At 30.4% G+C, this 20,024-nt stretch overlaps 1 protein-coding gene across 2 annotated transcripts; it reads right to left on the bottom strand.

Moving 5' to 3' along the window:
* Positions 1-8,419: 8,419 nt before the first annotated feature.
* On the bottom strand, positions 8,420-12,529 carry LOC107889309 (zinc finger CCCH domain-containing protein 53). Of its 2 annotated transcripts, none has more exons than XR_001681710.2 (9): positions 10,903-12,529; positions 10,625-10,807; positions 10,365-10,544; positions 10,180-10,271; positions 9,840-10,100; positions 9,610-9,754; positions 9,274-9,492; positions 9,107-9,195; positions 8,420-9,003 (listed from the first exon to the last, which is right to left on the bottom strand). XR_001681710.2 is itself a non-coding variant. In XM_016813680.2 (9 exons), exons 1-8 carry the CDS (start codon positions 11,856-11,858, stop codon positions 9,142-9,144), a joined length of 2,070 nt encoding a protein of 689 aa, XP_016669169.2. In that variant the 5' UTR covers positions 11,859-12,529; the 3' UTR covers positions 8,420-9,003; positions 9,107-9,141. The 2 variants fall into 2 exon arrangements, 1 of the variants encoding a protein (XP_016669169.2); XM_016813680.2 differs by having other exon boundaries at positions 9,107-9,175.
* Positions 12,530-20,024: the final 7,495 nt, after the last annotated feature.

Here is a 20,024-nt window from a genome sequence, read left to right as displayed (position 1 = left end):
AAAAATAAGCTCACATTAATATTCATAAGTAAACAATAAATTCAGGATAATAGCTAATCCCATCTCAAGATAAAAAAACAAAACATTAATATCAATTCTTAGGACAGTAATATTAACAGTAAGCGGTACTCTTGTTGTAGCAATCAAACATTGACAATAAATTATGTCAAACAATAAATTAATTTTTGGACTAACATATTGTTCACATAAAGTACCTTATAATTGTCACACATTTATCGCCACAGATGTCGTTGAAATTTTGCCAAATATTGACTTACCTTTGGGTCAATTAATAAACGCATGAATTACAAAAACATATAATCATCTTGATAATTTAAATAAACTAATCTACACAAAAGAGGTCACTTTGGCGGCATTTTGTTTCAACTAATTTATTTAAAAATATTAGACATCACTAATTAAAACCTAAAGCCAAAATCTGAATTTATTCGTTTCAAAATATTTCTTTTAATTTCATCTTTCAATCAAATTAAAAGATAATAGTATATATATGTATATATATTTATCCCAAAACAACATACAATGATGTTGGCAAATATAATAATAGTTGAATAAATCTTTAACCATAAACAACCTCACATAAGACTTCAAATTTAAACCAAAATAATTTGAATAAAGGTAAACATCGTTTTAAGATATCGAACACTCCATTAATATTTCATATTTTGAAAAAAATATTAACTTGTAAATGATATCTTGGTGTAGTAATCAAACATTGATAATAAGAACATGTCGAACAATAAATCTTCCTTTGGGCCAATTTATTACTCACATGTAAAATCGAATAATCGTCACTTGTTTATCACCATAGTTGCACATGTAATATTATTAAATTTCATTTGGGCCGATCAATATCAACATAACTTAAGTTACATGCACACAAACTTTCATATTTTAAAACAAAATAATTTATACAAAAAAATCACTTTGGTGACTTTTTGCTTCAATTAAGTTATTTTAAAATATATAAACATATCAATATTCAAATTTAAATTTCTCCAATAGTCAAATGTCAAAACTATTTTTTTTATTGCTTTATAGACTCTGAAATAACCCAAAATAAGGTTGTCTTAATAATGCAACAAAAAAACCAAAAACCTTAATTTTTGACTATTTTTTTTTTGTTCCAAAACCATATATATCAAAACCAAACAAAAATAATGTAGTGATTCAAAGCCAAATAATTAACAAGCACATGTATTCATAATTTTGGCATGGATAAAAACAGCAAAGCAATTCACGCATATACATGTATTCATAATCAAATTGAAAAACTTACTCTGAATTTACCATGTAAATCCAAAGTTGTATTTATGATTAAACAGATATTCACATAAATACTTGAAAAATGTTTTCAAGCTAATAAATCTAAAAAAAACAAAATCATAATAGTTGACATATCCCACAATTCATACAATAAACCATATCATCATGGGCGAAGTCAGAAAATTTCAAAAGGGGGGCTAAGATAATGAAAAATAAAAAATTTTAAAATAAAAATTAATTAAAAATAATAATTTAATAAATAAACTAAACTGGAAAGAAATCTTAAAATTTATTTGAATTGCACTTTTCGATCCTTGACCTCACTAAAATCATCAATTGTTTCGTTTATATCAAATTTTCCTGCAATTTCTTTCTCAATGTACACAACCAAAAAACTTCTTAAAAAATCATCTTCCATCTTGCTACGAAGTCGAGTCTTCACAATCTTCATAGCAGAAAAAGCACATTGTGAGGATACTGTTGAAACTAGAAGAGGCAATATAAGACGAATCAATCTGTCAACGAGTGGGTACATGACTGAATTTCCACTTTCAACAAGCTTCTGTAAAGATCAGAAAGTGTTGATATTTTTCTCAAATCAGGATGCTTACATACATCAAGTTCATAATGCTTCAACTCATATAGGAGACGTTCTTTCTCTTGTTGAGAAAAATCTTCTGGATAGAACTTGTTTACAAGAATTCAAATTTTATCAATATCAAATAACTTGAAAAACTCCTTGAGATCTAAAGCTGTAGTAAGAGTGAGAAGCTCGCCAACATTTTTGTTAAACCTGCTCTTCAATTCTTGCAACTGAGTATCTATTGTAGCAAAAATTATATCCACTCGATAATTATGCTCCACTGTAACATCTTCCTTTTTGTTACGACTACGACCCACAATGTATTGGGCATTCATATCTGGAAAACCCAACTCTCAAGTTTCACAAAAAGATATCACATTTTTCGACAATTCATTCCATCCATCATCTCTCAACTTTTGAATTGAATCTTTCATTGTCAAAACTAGACTCATGGCATTTAATATTTCTTGAGAACGACATTGCAGAGCTTGACAAAAGTTATCAGTAATCCCTAAAACTTCCTTCATCATATGCAAAATAAAAATAAACTCAAAAGATCTCAATCTATTATATGCATTATGAGCATCTCCTCGCTGAGAATAGTTAGAACAGGTATTTTTTAGATTTTCAAGAACTGTGTTACTAGCATTGTACATCTTCAGTAAACTAGTAACTGAATTTAAATGGGAACTCCATCGAGTCTCACCAGGAAGTTGTAAAGTGTCAATCTGATTCATTCATGTTCCAGTTGCTAACTCATTGATGGATGCCAAACGAGTTATTTCAGCTGCTTGGGCTTTTTGTAATTCATTGTGTCGTTTGAAAGAAGCCAAAGAAATATTAACAATATCAGATAAGTCTTTAAAGAATTGATGCACTTCAACCACTTCTCTAGCTGCTGCAACCAATGCTAACTGAAGACGATGAGCAAAACAGTGAACATAATAAGCATATTGACAATTATTCAAAATCAAAGCTTGCAAGCCGTTAAATTCCCCACGCATATTGCTTGCTCCATCATATCCTTGACCTCAAATATTTTGTATGTCAAAACTATGTTGCAAGAGAACATTAAAAATCACATTCTTCAAAGTCAATGATACAGTATCTTTAACATGGACTATATCAAAAAACCGTTCTTTTACTTGTCCTTGTTATCAACAAATCTCAAAATAATTGCCATTTGCTCTTTTTTTGACTCGTCTCTCGCTTCACGGCCACAATAATGCTGAACTTTCTGTCACCAATTTCTTCACGAATTACATTACGAACTCTACTGGCATAAATTTGAAATATCTCTTTTTGCATTGTTGAAGAAGTATAACTAGCATTTTGTGGAGCACTTTTCAAAACATCTTCAACTTTCTCATCATACGATGCTAATAGTGATAACAATTCAAGAAAGTTCCCACGATTTTTTGATCCCGAGCTTTCATCATAACCTCTAAAAGCACACCCTTGAAATGACAACTATTGAACAACATCTATACTAGTTTTCAGACGTAGACGATTAGCTAAAATTTGTTGTGTAGTTTGTCTATCAAGTGATACTTCAATATGTTGAACTTGATTCATTAAATCTACATAAGCTCGTTATGCATTGTTATGCAGTGAATTCGGATCTTTTCCCATATGTGTCAAAAAAGCACAACTGCATCCATCGTGTACCTTTTTCCAATTACTAAAGCTATTATGAGTAAATGCAGTTTATCCAAAACAACTACTTGGATTGCTATTAAAAAGAAAACAGGGCAAACAAAATACTGCAACTTTAGAAGGTGGATATTCTAACCAGGAAAATTGTTCAAACCATGATGGTTGAAAATAATGAGGATGCTTTTTTGAATTAGAAGCGGGATATTCTGAAAGAATAGGTTGATATGGTCTAGCCTTAATATAAGTTCTTCGAATTTCATCACGCATATTAACCAGATACTCATATATTTGTTTACTTAACCCAGGTCCATGTTCTAAGTTAGACAAATCAAGTGCCTCATCTTCAACTCTAGGAATTTTAGAAGGTGATACCTCAATTTGTGATGCTTCTGAAGGTGATTGTATAGTCTCTATACTTTTCTTTTTAAAAAACGAATCAATTGTTCTCGACTTCATAACTACAATATCTTAAAAGATATAAATAAATTAATAACTATAAAATAAAAGTAAACTATAAACTTTAAAACACAATAAAAATAATTGTAAAATTACAAAAAGATGAAAAGAGAAACCTTAGAAGATGAACTCGAAGCTGCTTTTGAAGGACAAACGTTGATGACAATAGTTGTTAATAGCAATAGGAAAATAGACTTCTTTTTCACTAATTAACAAATTGAATTTTAACCTAAATTCACATTTAATATTATATTAAAAACTATCATATAAAAAAAAGTTAGAAATATATCAATATTACATTTAATGTTATATTAATGTTGATTACAATAATATATCATATAAATATTTAAAGTTAAAAAGTTAAAAATATATTATATGGATAAAATAAAAAAACAAAGATTTTTTTTAATGTTCAAAGTTAGAAAGGGGGACAAAACAACAATTTAAGGGGGCCAAAGTTTTCAAATTATAAGGGATTAAAAAATAATTTTTTTTTATAATTTTAGGGGGGCGGGCCACTGCAAGCCCCCCAAATTCGCCACTGCACATCATCATAATTTAACTATAACCATAAAAAAAATTAACAACTTCAACAATATCTATCAAAACTTAATTTCACCGATTAAACTATAAAAGATATCTTATTGAATAATTGTTATAAACACCTATTCACACAAACTATAATCATGCATTAATCCTCAAAATCATTGATATGCATATAATATATATACACACATAATATATACACAATTATAATAATATAATACTGGCTTGCCTGACATATTTTATGTAAACTCAAATTTATATTCATGACTAAAGACATTATCATAAAACTTTTTTTATACGCACACATACTTAAAAAAAATCCATAACCACTAAATATAAAAAGAATCACAAATTATATAAAAGCCTTTATATGAGCAACTACTTATGAAAATTCATAGCCACCATATTTAAAAAAAATCCCAAATATTTTAATTTTAGTCGGGTTCCATAAGGACTAAAACTTATATAAAATAATTATAACAGAAACCAAAAGTAATCATTCGTATATATGAATTAAATTCAATGGTGAATATAATTTATCATGAATAAAGACAAAAAATGATAATTTCATATATATTCAACAACAAACAGAAAATTTAAAACAAATAGTACGAAAAAAAACTTACCAATATTCATTTATTCGATTATCAAGTAAATTAACTTTTAAAACCAATTATACAACCTAATTGAAATTCTTCAATTGCAAAAAGTTGTAAGTTGTAACTTTAATTTAATAATGACTTTAACCAAAATTTATAAAATAATTGTGTGAAAAGAAGAGAAAGAAATCTCACAAATTAATTTTTATCAATTGAGTATAAATAAATAAACAAACATTCATCTTTCGAATAGCATATGCAAATATTAAACTAGATTATATTTATAAAACCTTAAAACTTTATTTAAAGAATCAATACCCAAAAATTTATCAGGAATCTCAAAAATCTAACATAATATATAATTAAAATATCAAATCTATAAAATTAAAAAAGAAAAACGAATCAATCAAAAAATAATAAATAGAATTTTAAATAATATATAATATAAAATTCGAACTGTAAACTAGCATCTATCATATCAAATCATCAAGAATAAATCAAAAATAAAATTAAATGCGGAAGCGTACCTAAATCCATGAATTCCTTAAAGTTTTACAGGATTTTGGGGATTTGATTCTCTCTTTTCTAATGATGGGAGACCCATACTTTATTTAATAATTAAAGCCTAATAAAATTTTAACCAAATTAGGTCACTTTTAATTTGGACTAACCTATTATTATAGTAAATAATAATATGTAATTACCTTTATTATATATATGATAGAAAATATTTTCTAACAAACAATCATTCCATTCCACTTCATTTTTATATCTAATGACACCTATTATATATATATTGGTAAGAAAGAGACATTAAGATCCAAATTTGCATTTCTCATCCAACATTACATATGCTGTGTTGGTTGGATTGCCTCCATTTGTTTATATTATCTATATTCTCAACATCATACAAAAACTCTCCTCTCTATGCAATTTGCCTTATTATCATACACTTATTTCGCCCAAATTAATCATCCATTCATTTGCCCTAAACTTGATTTTTCCTTTTTTTAACTCCAAGCTGATCTAATCATTGAATGGGCCCTTTTCATTAAAGAATTAAAATGAAAGACCTGAAATCATGGCTTAATTAAGTAGGATATAGTTTACTAACTAGATAGTGGCAACACTGTTTTTGAACCCCTTATGTATGGAATTATGGTACCCCAATTCAACTATTGGTAAAAAATAAAAGCACCCCATTCATAATCACTACAAACCCCCTAAAACAACAGTTTAAGATGTACCATCAACCATGATTTTCTTTATGCAACCACTCTTATGAAGTGACATTTTACATTTAAATCTTCATATTTATATGTATATATATATTTTGTATTTTCAAATTGGGACCTCATTTATTATAAAAGTAAATTGAAATTACTTCAAGGTATTAAATCCCAAAGCATGCTAGTTTTGGAAGAACAATGTCAAAAGGTACTCCTTGAAGTTATCTGATATTATTTAATAATATTAAATTAATTGAAGGATAAATCATGAGGTTGGGTGAGATGATAAAAGTCTCTTACTTTAACCAATGATCGAGGGTTTAATTTTTGTCGTTATTCATTGTTAGCATTTACTTTTCTGAAGGATTTGTAAAACACGAAAGATTAATTACTGGGTTCGTTCCAATACACTAAACCATGAACGATTACAAAATATTACCCATAATAGTATAGTTTACTTTTATATATATATATATATATATATACAGTAGAAGTAGAATAAAAAAATTGTTTATACCGTTTTCATATGTTCTTATATTTTTATTTTTTAATATTATTGAAAAACACATGATAGTGTTATAATCTTACTTGTAAGGATTTTTTATTATTATTTTACTAATGATATAAAAATATTTTTTTATGAGACTTAAATTAATTAGTAAATGATTTTTTTTATGAGTGAGTATTTATTATATTGGTAATGTATATTCTTTATCTTACAAGTAATCTTAAAAAATTAATTTGTCTTATTTTTTAAAAAATAATTTTTTAATATTTTACTATACCTCTATAAGATATTTATCAACTCCTAACTTTGATTATGGAGTTTAAAAATTCCTGACAGTTTTATTATTAAAATTTTATTTAATATATAGCATGTGGAGTTTTTTACACTTCACAAACAGATAAAGAATTTTAACAAATATATTATAGAGTGTAATAAGAAATTAAAAAATTAAATATATAAATAATGTAACACTTACGAAACTCTCAGCTTAGTGGTTGAGTAAAAAAACCCCTAAATAATGTAGAAATAATAACTCTTTATTACTTTCATCATTTAAACAGATTACTTTCAAGATAATAATTAGCAAGCACATGATTTCCTTTTTACAACAATATATCTATTAATAGCTGAAAGTTAAAAAAAAAAAAAAAAAAAAGACTCCAATATCAAGATCTTCTCAATGAAAATTAACCCAAAAACTCATCAGTAAGTAAAAATGAGTATGCTTAAGATAACAATGATGCATGCCAACTAGCTATTACCAACACCAAGCACCTAAAACCCAAAACCATTATATTAATTTTTGATTATGACAGGGAGGATCTTAAATAATTCTCTAACCTCCCTCTCAAATTTCCACCATTTTTGCATTTCACAAGCAAAAAGAAAAGTTAAATTATTTTGACTTTTTTACTTGCATTATAGTTCAAGTTAACCCAAAATAAAGAAAAACTAATGCCTTGTTTTCCTATAATAAATAAACTTGATACTTCATTATTTTAACAACTCATAAATTATAAATTATATTGGTGTTCAAACTTGAAACAGTTTTAAGTGGAGAAAATATCTGTATTTATTTGGTAGGGGGGCAGTTCTGTAGGCAGCACAAATGCACATGCAATTAAAACATAAGAGCACATGTAGAGATAGACCCAACATGGTTTAAGATATGCCAAAACAAAATAAAGGCATCAGAATCCATAAAATAAAATAAAAAAGCTTTGTATTTTAAAAATCTGAATAAGGTTAAAAGACTGAAAGTGAAGGGAGTGAGTGGTACCCAGATACTCAATTCATATAAAATTTTGTCAGAAACCATGTGACAGTGTGGCCATTACCCATTCATGCATGTCCCCACCTCAATTAAAAATAAATATACAAGCCACAATATGAGACAAAAGTGTCCCCTAAAGTAAACTTTAATCACATGATGAAAGAACAACCTTTCCTTTACCTCTTCCTTTTTTTTTTTTCCTTTGTTTCCTGTTCTGCATGTTTCATTCATGATCTAATATGGCTGACAGATACTGTAATAATAATATGAAACACCAGCAAATAACTTCAAAAAAAAGAACCCAGAGTTCCAAGCTTTTACCCTTTCACTCCTTTTTTTCCTATTTGGGTATCTATATCAGTATAGTTGTTAACCTTCTGGTAAAGTACTTTTAGAACTTCTTGGGGGGTCTAATTCTGTACACAAAGTGACATAGTTCATACAGATTTTTTTCTTAGTTCTCTTTTTTCACCTCACTTTGAAAAAAGGAGGGTAAAAGAAAAGATTAGGAAATGAAAAAAAATTACAATATGAGATAAAAAAAAAAAAGAGTTACTAGTTACTAGTTACTACCAGCCTTTGTTTGTTTCTACACTATCTGTTGTGTGGTCCAGCAACTAGGGTGTGTCACGGTAAGGAAAGGCCAAAGACCCCACTTGCATAAATCAGTTCCTCTGTCCTTTACCTATACATATATTATGTATTTGATTGTAAGTAGTATTGTATTGTTGATGATGATGATGATGGCGGTGATGATCTTGCACTGATCTTGTCTTACAGATCATTTTTCTTTGTTGTGGGTATGGTTTTGCCTATACAGCTTTTTTCGGGTTTAATCTTCCTTGTATATGCTTGCTTAATTGCCACTGATTCCACAAAAAAAAAAAAAAAAGAAAAGGAAACAGTTGAAGCTTTATGAAATGGATCGGATTTGAACCACAATTCCAAGATGCTTGATAGTTTGCTTACCCTGGCAAAGTCAATTTTCCTCCATTGCTGGCTACCTACATGCCAATGGTTCCTTGGCCAGAAGAAAACCTTTTTTTTATCGCAAAAGACTTAATCACATTAATGAAATGAATGTTCTGTTGGATGCTGTGGCAATGGAAAGTAATGATGATGATGATGATATCTACCTGGGCATTTGAAGAAGATATGTTTTAAGAGAAGCCATATTGAGGCCGGAGGCATTGGCCGGTGAAGGGTTACCATTAGAACAAGATGTAGTCGGAGGAGTTCCGGTTTTGTCATCAGCCTCGACGGCCTCTGCAGATGAGGCAGAGAAGACAGTGAAGTGATCACTGGCTGATTTCTTCGGAGAAGCGAATAGGTTATCAGGGAGAATGTGATCCAAGCTGTGATAAAAAAGGCCTTCATTCATTAGTAATTCTAGCATAGAGTAAATTTGGATGAACATCCATTACCAAAAGCTAGCACAAAGCAGCAAAGTTATTAACAGTCAAATTTAATACCTTTCAGGGAGATCACTTTCTTCAGTGTTGGCCTTCCCCTTGGTGTTACTATTACCATTGTCATTTTTATAATCCTCCAGCTGCTTATTATCATTGATAGCAGCAGCCAACTCGGAAACAGCTGAGATCGGGCAACCACCATTCTCTGCAGGAAAAAAAAAACAGTAAACCGCATTGATAAATTGAACAGCAAAGTAACTTTGTTCATATGGTGATCGAACCAAAGTAACCTTGGGGGAATTCTTGATCGATGCCATCAACGGGAAAAATAAGTGCTTGATTGTTCGGAGTACGGGATACAGTCGGTGAAGGAACTGGTAAGGCAGTGGAAAAACCGTGTTGGAACTGAGAATGGTGATGGTTCTTTAAGTCCAGCAGCTGCAGATTCATTAGTCTTCTTCCTTGAAGCTCAATGGCTTGCTGCAAATCAGCCTGCTCCTCTAATTTCCTTCTCAGTAGCATCTCTTGAGTGTTGTAAAACATTCTCGATCCTAAAATAAGTTCAAAGTCAAAACAGAAGCTCACCAACAACATTGCCAATTTTGACATACAAAATAAAAGGCTACTTACCGAGATGGAGATCAAATGGCTCCCTCGAATCAACCCCAGACGGACTCGAGCATGCTGAATACTCTCCACGCTCCGATTGTTGTTGTTGCTTCCTATAAATTCAATGGATTAGACAAATTATATCATTTGAAGATCATCTAGAGTATGCAACAAAGAAAGAGCAAATCAGATAAAAGAGACTTTACTTCTCTTGGACTTTCCCCTTCTCCTTGTAAGGCTTAACGAGCACACGAGAATCGCAAACGAAATGTGGGTTGCCTTTAGCTAAGATGAGCTTCACTGTCTCGGGATACACAAATGTAACAAACCCAAACATCCTCTTTTGCTGGTAAGGAATCCTCACATCTTGTACTGGTCCATAGATGCTGTAAAATCCAGAGGGAAACTACAATCTTTAAACCCAGAATACCAAAAATAACAACTAAACGTAAAACCAGTGACTTGCCTGAAGTAATTTGAAACATCTTCTTCTTTAAAGGTACTGTCAGCTGGGAATGTCAAATAAATCTGTCTAGAGCCTGGATTGATTGCAGCTCCTAATCCCATCGCTGAAAAATCATTTCTTTCAGCACGGCACCGTCCAAACTTATGAAGCTCATCTCCTATCATTAATGCAGCCATCGCTGATCTGCACCAAGGACCGAAAATCAATGTCATGAGCAAATGAAACCGAAAAAGTTGCACCTAAACAATGCCGAAGGAGATAACAACTTTTTTTTTTACCTATGAGAGTCATTTTGTTGTTGGAGAAGTAGATTAACACACTTGCTGTATTGGAAAGAAGCCCCAGACATAAGCTGAGAAGCTGAAGCTAGCTTTTGCTGGTGCTGCTGTTGCAGAAGAGCTTTCGATCTAAGTAGCTCCTGGTATTGTTCCAACTCATTAAGCTTACTTGGAGAACCAACGAGAGCAGCAGCATCAGCACAATCTCCATGAAGAAACCTACAGCTAGTACCATTCTTACAAAACCCTCTTGCAAAGTACAAACAAGGCTTCCATCCAATCCCAGAGTTGACATCTTCAGCTCCAAAACACAGACCAGGAACTGAGAAACTTCTCCTATGTAAAAGGGAATCAGCGTAGCCACTTGGAGTAGTACTCATTGCCAAGTCAAGCCGAGGACTGAACAAATCCTCAGGTTTGGAGTCGTTGAGAAACGAAAGGTGGTCCTGGAACTGGTAGTCATCGATGAGTTCATTGTCATTGCAAGTGTTTACACATGAAGGAACTGAGGATAAAGATCCAGAGCCATTTGCAGTGTTACTGCTTCCATTGACAATACTTGCATATGAAAGAGAGGAGGTTGAGCTAGGACTGATGGGACAATGGTTAAGAGGAGGCCAAGTGGTAGTAGATGGAGAAGAAGGATTTGGAATCTCCAAGCCTTTGGTAATCCTTGAAGAGGAAGAAGGGATGGATAAAGGGCTCGGCCTTGAAGAGAAAGGAGAAGGAGAAGAGGGAGTAGAAGGCGTTGGTGGGTTTGAAATGGAAAGTCCCAAATGGGATTTGGCTTTGAGGATTAAAGAGTGGATGTGAGCTTCAGGGCCAAAGGCTAAACGTATCATTTCCTTCTCTCCATGGTCTTGAATAAGAAGATAACCCATGATTTTCGAAGCATTTTCAGGGTCTAAGTTTTGGATCCTCGAAAACACTATCCTCGTTGCTTCATATGAATCCATGGAGAACCCAATTTCTCTTTCTTTCTTTTTTTCTTTCTTTTGTTTTTTTAAACACCAAGCTGAAGTGCTGAAACTCTAAATCCCCCCAAAGATAAAATAGAAGCCTTCACTTCAAGGGAGAAAGAGAGAGAGAGAAGAAAATGATAGGGAAGAAAAGCAAGTAAAAGAGTGCAAAGAGTGGACTTTGCTTCAGAAAGGACAATAATGGCTATTCCTTAATATTATTATAATTATAGTACAATTATTTTGAGCAATATAATGAGTTAAGCTTCTTCCTCTCTAAAAACCCATCAGAAAACAAAAACAACTAAGCTTGATGAAGTGGAAGAAGAAGAAGAAGAAGAAATAACAGCTTCTGCACCCAAATTCTTGAAATTTTTTTTCTTTGTTTTTCATAGTTTATTTATATATTTTGCACTTCAGTATTCGCATTCTCACTCCCTTTCTTTTCTTTTCCATTTTTTCCCCTTTTTGTTATTATAAACTATAAATCCCTTTTAGAAGGGTATTTGTTTGTCTTTACAGATTTTGGACAAAAGAAGAACAGGTGGGGGGGAGAGTAGCCTAGATCCGGATCTCCTTCACTAAAACAACTTTGAAAAGCCAATTTGTTTTATGATTTGACCATTTGCGTATTTATGTTTTTCTCGTCATAATTATTTTTATTTTTTTGGGTACATTACTTAAGGTGTTCATTTCATAGTTTATTTTGTAGTGTTAAGGTATTTAAAATAGTGATATTTAAAGATAGGGTTGACAACATTTTAATTCACTCAGTTTTTCTTCTTCTTTTTATTTTGGTAAAATAGAGAAATCATACTATATCAGATCAGAATACATCAGGATTTTCTTGAGCAAGGTTGCCACTAACTAAATCAGTAGGAGAGACTTCTCTTGTATCAAAGGTTGATTTGGTAATATAATTAGTAACATTATCAAACTCCCTCGGGATATGTTGGATAGTACAACGTCCTACGTTCTCCAACGAATGGTGATTATGTTTCATTAAGGCAGAGTTCAAGGTCGTTGAAAAAGTTTCCTCTATTGCTTTTATTACCTTTAAACTGTCTATTTAAATCATAACTCCAGTAAAATTATTATCAAAGATAAGAGTTAACCCATCAAAAATTCTCCACAATTCCCTGTGAAAGACTAAGCATTTGCTCAAAAATCTGTTAAATCTCATTATCCATTCACTCAATTTTAAACAATGTTGTTGGGACTAAATTAAATTAGTCAATCTAACTAATTAAATCGAAAATTGATGAATATTTCAAATTTTATATAACATTAAATTGAATTTTGAGAAAATCGTTTGGAAGCTCCTGATTGTCGAAAGATGCTTAATGCACCCATTTGAGCATCTTCTGTTGCAGGCCTACAGTTAGAAGCTCCTGTTATCGAGTTCATTTTTTGCTTAATGTACTGAACGAAGCATTGGCGTGACAATTAAATTTGTTTAGTTAGTCTAGGTTTTGGCTTAAGGTAGTAAAGTAACTCGAATTTTGATTTGTTTAGATGCTCCCTCCCAAATTCGATTGGATTTTAGAGTTGATTTGTTTTATCAATTTTTTCTTTCTCAGTCGAATTAAAAAAATAATACTACATAGTATCTTACCATTCAAACCCTTAAATTGAATTCATTATTCATATTTATAATTCATCATTTTAAGCTTAATTACTATATAGTATGAAAGCTTAATATAATTTTAAGCAAAAAAGTTAGTGTTGGCTTGAAACAGTTAAGTAACAAGTTAAGTGCTAACAGAAGTGATTGCTTCTCCAAACATTGCAAAACACAAAATAAAAATAAAAAATAAATGACACAAAAATTGTTTACACAGTTCCATTTACCTACGTCAATGGAGCCTAACACAGTTCTAACCTAAATCTATCACATTTTAGTGACAATTTCCTCACTTTTGCATCTTTGAAGACTAAAAGCTAGTTTAACATTGTTTTTGAGAAGTACTTTTAAAAAGTATTGTGGAAAAGTGAACTTGAGAAATACTTTAGAAAAGTTTAGTTTAAGATTTAAGTGTTTACTATTGCTGCCAAAAGTACTTTTGAAAAATAAAATGTTCATTTTAGACGTGGTGTTAAAAAATAACAAATATGAATTAAATAATTTTTAAATTAGTTAATATTATGATATTTTAATTAGAATATAAAAAATAATTTATTATAATTTATTGTTAATATTTTAATATATGAAATATAAAATTTAAAAAAAAATTAATCCATTAATATTAATTATTTATAAAATTTAGTTCAAATATATAAACTATAACAAATAAAAATTTAAATATATAATATTATTTATATATTGTACTTTGTTCTTAAAAGCACTTTTGCCAAAAGTAGAAGCTAAAAAAAACTACTTTTGCTTTTGGGTTAAAAAATGCTTCTAACTCCAAAAGTTATCTCTTTAGTATTGCTTTTGACTAGATCTAGCCCGACTCGAAGGCCCACCCGAAATGTAGGAGGGTTTGGGCAAAAATATAAGCCCGAAAATAGGCTTAAACAAAAAAATAAGGTAAAAAATGGGCCGAGCATCGAGTAAGGTATTTTTTGCCCAAGCCCGGCCCAGCCCGAATCCACTAAAGGACAAAAAAAATATGTTTTTTTAATATTATTTTCTCATTTTTTCTCCCTATTTTGCTATCATTTTATTATTTTGTTGCTACTATTTTATTGTTATTGTTTGGATATTGTATAAAACTTATTTTATCGTTAATTTTGTTATTATTTTAAAGACATTTGCTTGTTAAGTTACATCTATCTTAGTATTATTTAATTATATATATATTTTAAAATTTATTTTCAATTTATTGAGAATTATTTATTTTGATGTTTTTAGTATTTTTGATGTATTATATATTTTTTTAAAATTATATAAAAATAATATAAAAACTAATATGGGCGGGCCGGGTCCAGTCGGGCACGAGTTTTAGCATTTTCATCTGGGTCGGGCTTCAGTAAAATTTTAGGCTCATTTTTTGGGTCGGGCCGGGCTCGGGCTTAGCAAACGGGTCCAAATTTTTAGTTGAGTCTGGCGCAAACCCGGCCCGGCCCATGCTCACCTCTACTTTTGACCCAAAAGCACTTTTGAAAAGTAATATTAAACTGGCCTAAAACTTTAGCTTATAAAACCATAACAAAAAAATGTTTTACAATCAAACGCACTCTCACAAATAAAGTTCCTCACTTAAAATATTAAGTGCTCTCAAATCAATACATAAATCTATACAAGTTTCTTCCCTCAAAAAAAAATTCTATACAAGTTTCTCAATTATATAAAGTTTTTCGAGACTTGCTAGCATAATGAATATCTACCACAATCCCTATTAAACAACAACTAAACTAGTTGAATACAATATAATAATATCAATTAATGTAAAGAAGAACCGTTGGCAGCTAAGTCTTCAACGATCCAATCCGATCCAACTTCCTTGATAAAAAAGATTAGATAGATTTGATCCGATTCGATCTGATTCTCCAAATATGTTTCTCCATGTGATATGATTTTCATTAATGGGCTAGATACAATCCACAATCTCAACATAATCCAAAAATCTTGTTTAATAAATTGTCAATCACCTAAATATGGAAATTTGTTTGCCTGTCATAATGAAATAAAGAAGTGAGCACTTCCTCAAGCACATCTTAGTTATTCCATATTTTTCAACCGATATTATCTTACCATTCATCAATAGAGTGTGAGTATTAGAATGAAAAATAAAAATTAGTTAGATAAGTTTTATTTTCTGAAGTCAAATTCTCAAGTCAAGTTAAATGAAAAAAGAAAGTCATAAATATTTTTAATTTAAAATGAATATTAATTATAATAAAAGAAGCTCCAATCCATTTAATATTATATTGTGTTAAATTTTCACTGTCATTTAATTAATGAATTATATGTCTATATTTGTAACAATAGTGTGGAGACCGTTGATAGCTTCAATCCATCAAGTTAACCATTATTAGAATAATTTTTTCAATCTATTCATTCTAAGTCTAATCTTACTTTGGCAAATGTTCTTCTGAAACCCTACACCTGATTTGGTCGTTGGATTCAAATGTATGACGTCACGTTACAATGTCGAAGCAACTTACACTATTTCAAGTCATTTTAACAATAATATTGACATTCAATCATACCATAAATCATACATACTCAATTTAATGAACAAACATGTTTAATTCACATCAGATAAACTCAAAAAAAAGTGTTTTAGAATTAAAGAAGGTCAAAAGCGAAGTTAGGATTTGAGTCCAAACTAAATTGTCAAATTTCAATATTGTGTCTCAAGATAGGGGATTACATGTCTTGAGATAGACCTATTTTATATTTGATAATTTTAGCTTTGAAATCAATATATCTCAAGACACTAGAAGTTGTGTCTCGAGGCAGGGTCCCTCGTGTATCAAGACTAAATCTTGAGATAGACCTCATCTATTTTCTTATTTTTGCTTCAATGTTTGGATGTATTGAGACATAGAACAGGGCAAAACTTATTTAGGTTTGATGTTTACTCATCTCGAGACCACGAGGTACATGTCTTGAGGCTTACGATTTATTGTCTCAAGACTTGTTCAACATGTCTCGAGAAAATTACCCAGAAATGTACCATTTGGTCATTTTAATTCATATTATAATGAGACCATACTGCCAAAATGTCAAAAATACAAACTTTCCAACAAGTAAATAATTCCAAAGCACTTCCTAACCATCCCAAAATTGTACCTAATAATACACATTCAATTGACATGCCAAAAATCATGATCAATAAATTAAATTCATGGCATTTCATGCATCTCATTTCAATATTGGTAAATAGATAGTTAAACTAACTAAAGACATAATTTAACTACTTGAACTAATAGTAAATTTAACTATTCCCAATACAATGACCATATTAGCATATACCAATATAATGCACACCTATTTAACATGTATGATTTCATTCAATAACTAAATATCATAACATTAATTGTAATACAACTAATTGATTCAGACTAATTACTAGCTTGTGCACAACTAGCATTCAACCAAAATCACTTAATCATATCTTTATGTATACATATACCAAAAGATAAGCAAAAATCCAAAATCACTCAACCAATCATTAAGGCAAGCATCGTTAACATATCTACAAATCAAAATGACATAAGGATTACTAAACACTTCCTAATGACTTAGGTACCTATCACATATAACTAACCATAGATAAAACATTACAACTATTCATGCACACTCTCACTTATTATGTTCATAACACTTATCACTTTCATATAATGCACCTCAAGTGCAAACACTTTACTCAATGAGCCAAATATACTTTCATTTCAAATGTGTGTGCATAAAATCAACTGTTCACAAGGCATATTCAGTCATATATCCAACCTACACATTCACATCACACACTTGAACATATCACAACACATACAAGCTTACTTATAAGATAACAAAGTTTAAGTAAGAACATTTACTTTTAAGGCTTAGATTAGATGATTAGACCACCTAAGCCCCCTTTAACTCATTGATTTGTGCATTAATTATAGCACACAATATCACTCACCTTAGCAACTTGCTTTCACAACAAAGCTCAAATAAGCTTCTGTTTGCCTTTATCCTTGCTTGTGAGGGCTCCCAAATGAGTTGGCATTTCACATACACATCAAAGATAATTCAAAAGCATTATAGACAACAACTAACACAATTAAATCATTTTAAAATCACAGTTCACAACCTCCTAACCTCTATACCAAAAACTTAACTAGTTTTGCAAAATAGATGTTTAACCACTCAAATATAATTTCGAAGCTTAGATTTCAAATTTATACATCCTAATCATCATCTAATTATAGATCTAAACCATCAGCTTTTTCTAATTACACGGATATAATTTTTTCGAACAAATAAGCTTATAAGAACATCAAAAAGGGGAAAACATTCAATCTGTTTAAATTACTAAAGGATTTGTTAAATCAAGATTAAAAACCTTTTAATTAGATTAAAATGAGTTAGAAATCACTTTAAAATAGAAACTTAGCTAAGAAATATGAGATCTACCATTTTCAAACCAAAAATCAACTTAAAATCAATTGATCTATTGAAATCCTAATTAAATCATTTAAATCTTGAATTGAAATAACATATCACTTATTTTAATCAATAAAAAAGTTAGAATCTCACATCAATTTTGCAAAATTGACGAGCTATGGAGCTAATTTAAGCTAAAACGTGTGAAGATCTCTTGAGAAATTGAGGATAAAAATGTGATTGATCTTTAAAATTGAATGAGGATTTTGTGTTTGGAGAGCATGAAGTTCATAAAGAATGAACTAATTTCAGGAGAAAAGCTTTGATCTTCCCGGTTTTCAAATAGGTCTTTATTTTCAATTAAAACTTATTTTCAAATCTGATCTCGTTTTTAAAATCCGTTTTAACCAAATTAATTCTCGAACACTTAATTTTAATTTCTTAATCTAAAATTTTAATTCTAATTATTTTAATATTTTATTAATTCCTAATTATTTAATTATCTAACCTAATTATGATTTCTGGTTCACTAACCCCCATTTACTATCCCAATTCTACTAGCCCGATTTTTAGGATATGACAGGAACACTGTTTTGGCACATCATTATCTTTCACATTCGTTGGTATTATCTCAATATCAAATCAATTTAGAGAACATCGTCGCACCATTCAATTGATCAAATAAGCCATTGATTCGAGGTAAATGATACTTAATCTTAATTGCTAGCTTATTCAACTTGTAGTAGTCAATGCAAAGTCGCATTGACCCGTCTTTCTTCTTAACAAACAACACCGATATGCCTTAAAATGATATACTAGGTCGTATAAAGCCTCGATCTAGTAAGTCTTACAATTGAATCTTTAGTTCTTTCAAATTGGTCAATTCCATGAAGGAGAAATGGACACTGGAGTGGTGCTAGGATAAACTTCAATTCCAAACTCAACTTCTCGATCAGGTGGTAATTTTGGTACCTCTTCTGGAAACACATTCGAAAAGTCCCACACAGTATAAATTTGCTCAATTTCAAACTCTTAGATGTTGAGTTGATTACATACGTTAAAAATACTTTGCACCCCTAATTGATAAACTTAACTACTTGAATTGACGCAATCATAGGAATCGTATCACTAGATCTCAGGCCTTGCATTGACAAACTTTCACCCCTAGAACTCTCCATTAGAAATTTCTTTCCACAACAGTCCAAAATTACATCATATTTAGCTGACCAATCCATCCCCAAGATTATGTCAAACTCGTTAAACAACATAATCAACAAGTTCATCGTGAATACCTTACTGAGAACTTCAAGTGGGCAACATTTACAGACTTTGCTAACTACTACTAATTTTTGGAACATTTTCAAATATTTATAGTGTTCCAATAACTATAAATGAATAGGTGTAATTAATCAAAAGTTATATTATTTGATTTTTTGAAGAAGAATTATAGCTACTTAAATAATATTACTTGAATAGTTATAATATTAAATGAATAATTATGTTTTTATTTTAAAAACATTATTATTCAGAAAGACACCTATTGAAAGATGTCTCTATGGAGAGACATGAAAATTTCTATAAATAGAAATGAGATTTCATTTGGAAATCACACCAACAAATTATAATATTATTTCTTTCATTCCTTCATTTTCTAATATTATTAGATTATTCTATAAAGTATTACTGCAGAAATCCTTTGTAGAAATTGAGTTTCTTGTTATACATTGCCAAGTGCGTAGTGGCTCGATACATGCCTTGGAGCCTTGTCCTATTTCTTCTTTTTCTGTTTGAGTTCCGTTCGTGTGTTCGAGATTTTCTTCACCGGAGATTTATACTAACACTAATTGACCTAAAGGACTCGAGACAACATTCTCGACTTTAGACGGTTCAACTATTAATTTCCCTAAATTTGCTAATCTAACATTAATATAAGAATGTGTAGAACTTGAATTTATTAATATATGTAGTGGTAAGGAGCAAAATGAAAAGATACTTGTGGCAACGTTTGTAGCATCAACCTCCTCTTATGTACATACTGCATATGCTCGAGTGGGGGCTCTAGCCTCAAGTTGAACTAAAATAGAACCAGTGTGTTCCCTCTAATTACCTCCTAAAGTATT

The sequence above is a fragment of the Gossypium hirsutum genome, chromosome A09 (assembly GCF_007990345.1).
Source record: "Gossypium hirsutum isolate 1008001.06 chromosome A09, Gossypium_hirsutum_v2.1, whole genome shotgun sequence".
NCBI classification, from domain to species: Eukaryota; Viridiplantae; Streptophyta; class Magnoliopsida; order Malvales; family Malvaceae; genus Gossypium; species Gossypium hirsutum.
Note: the sequence above shows the minus strand (reverse complement) of the source record. Positions and strands in the feature narration are given on the sequence as shown.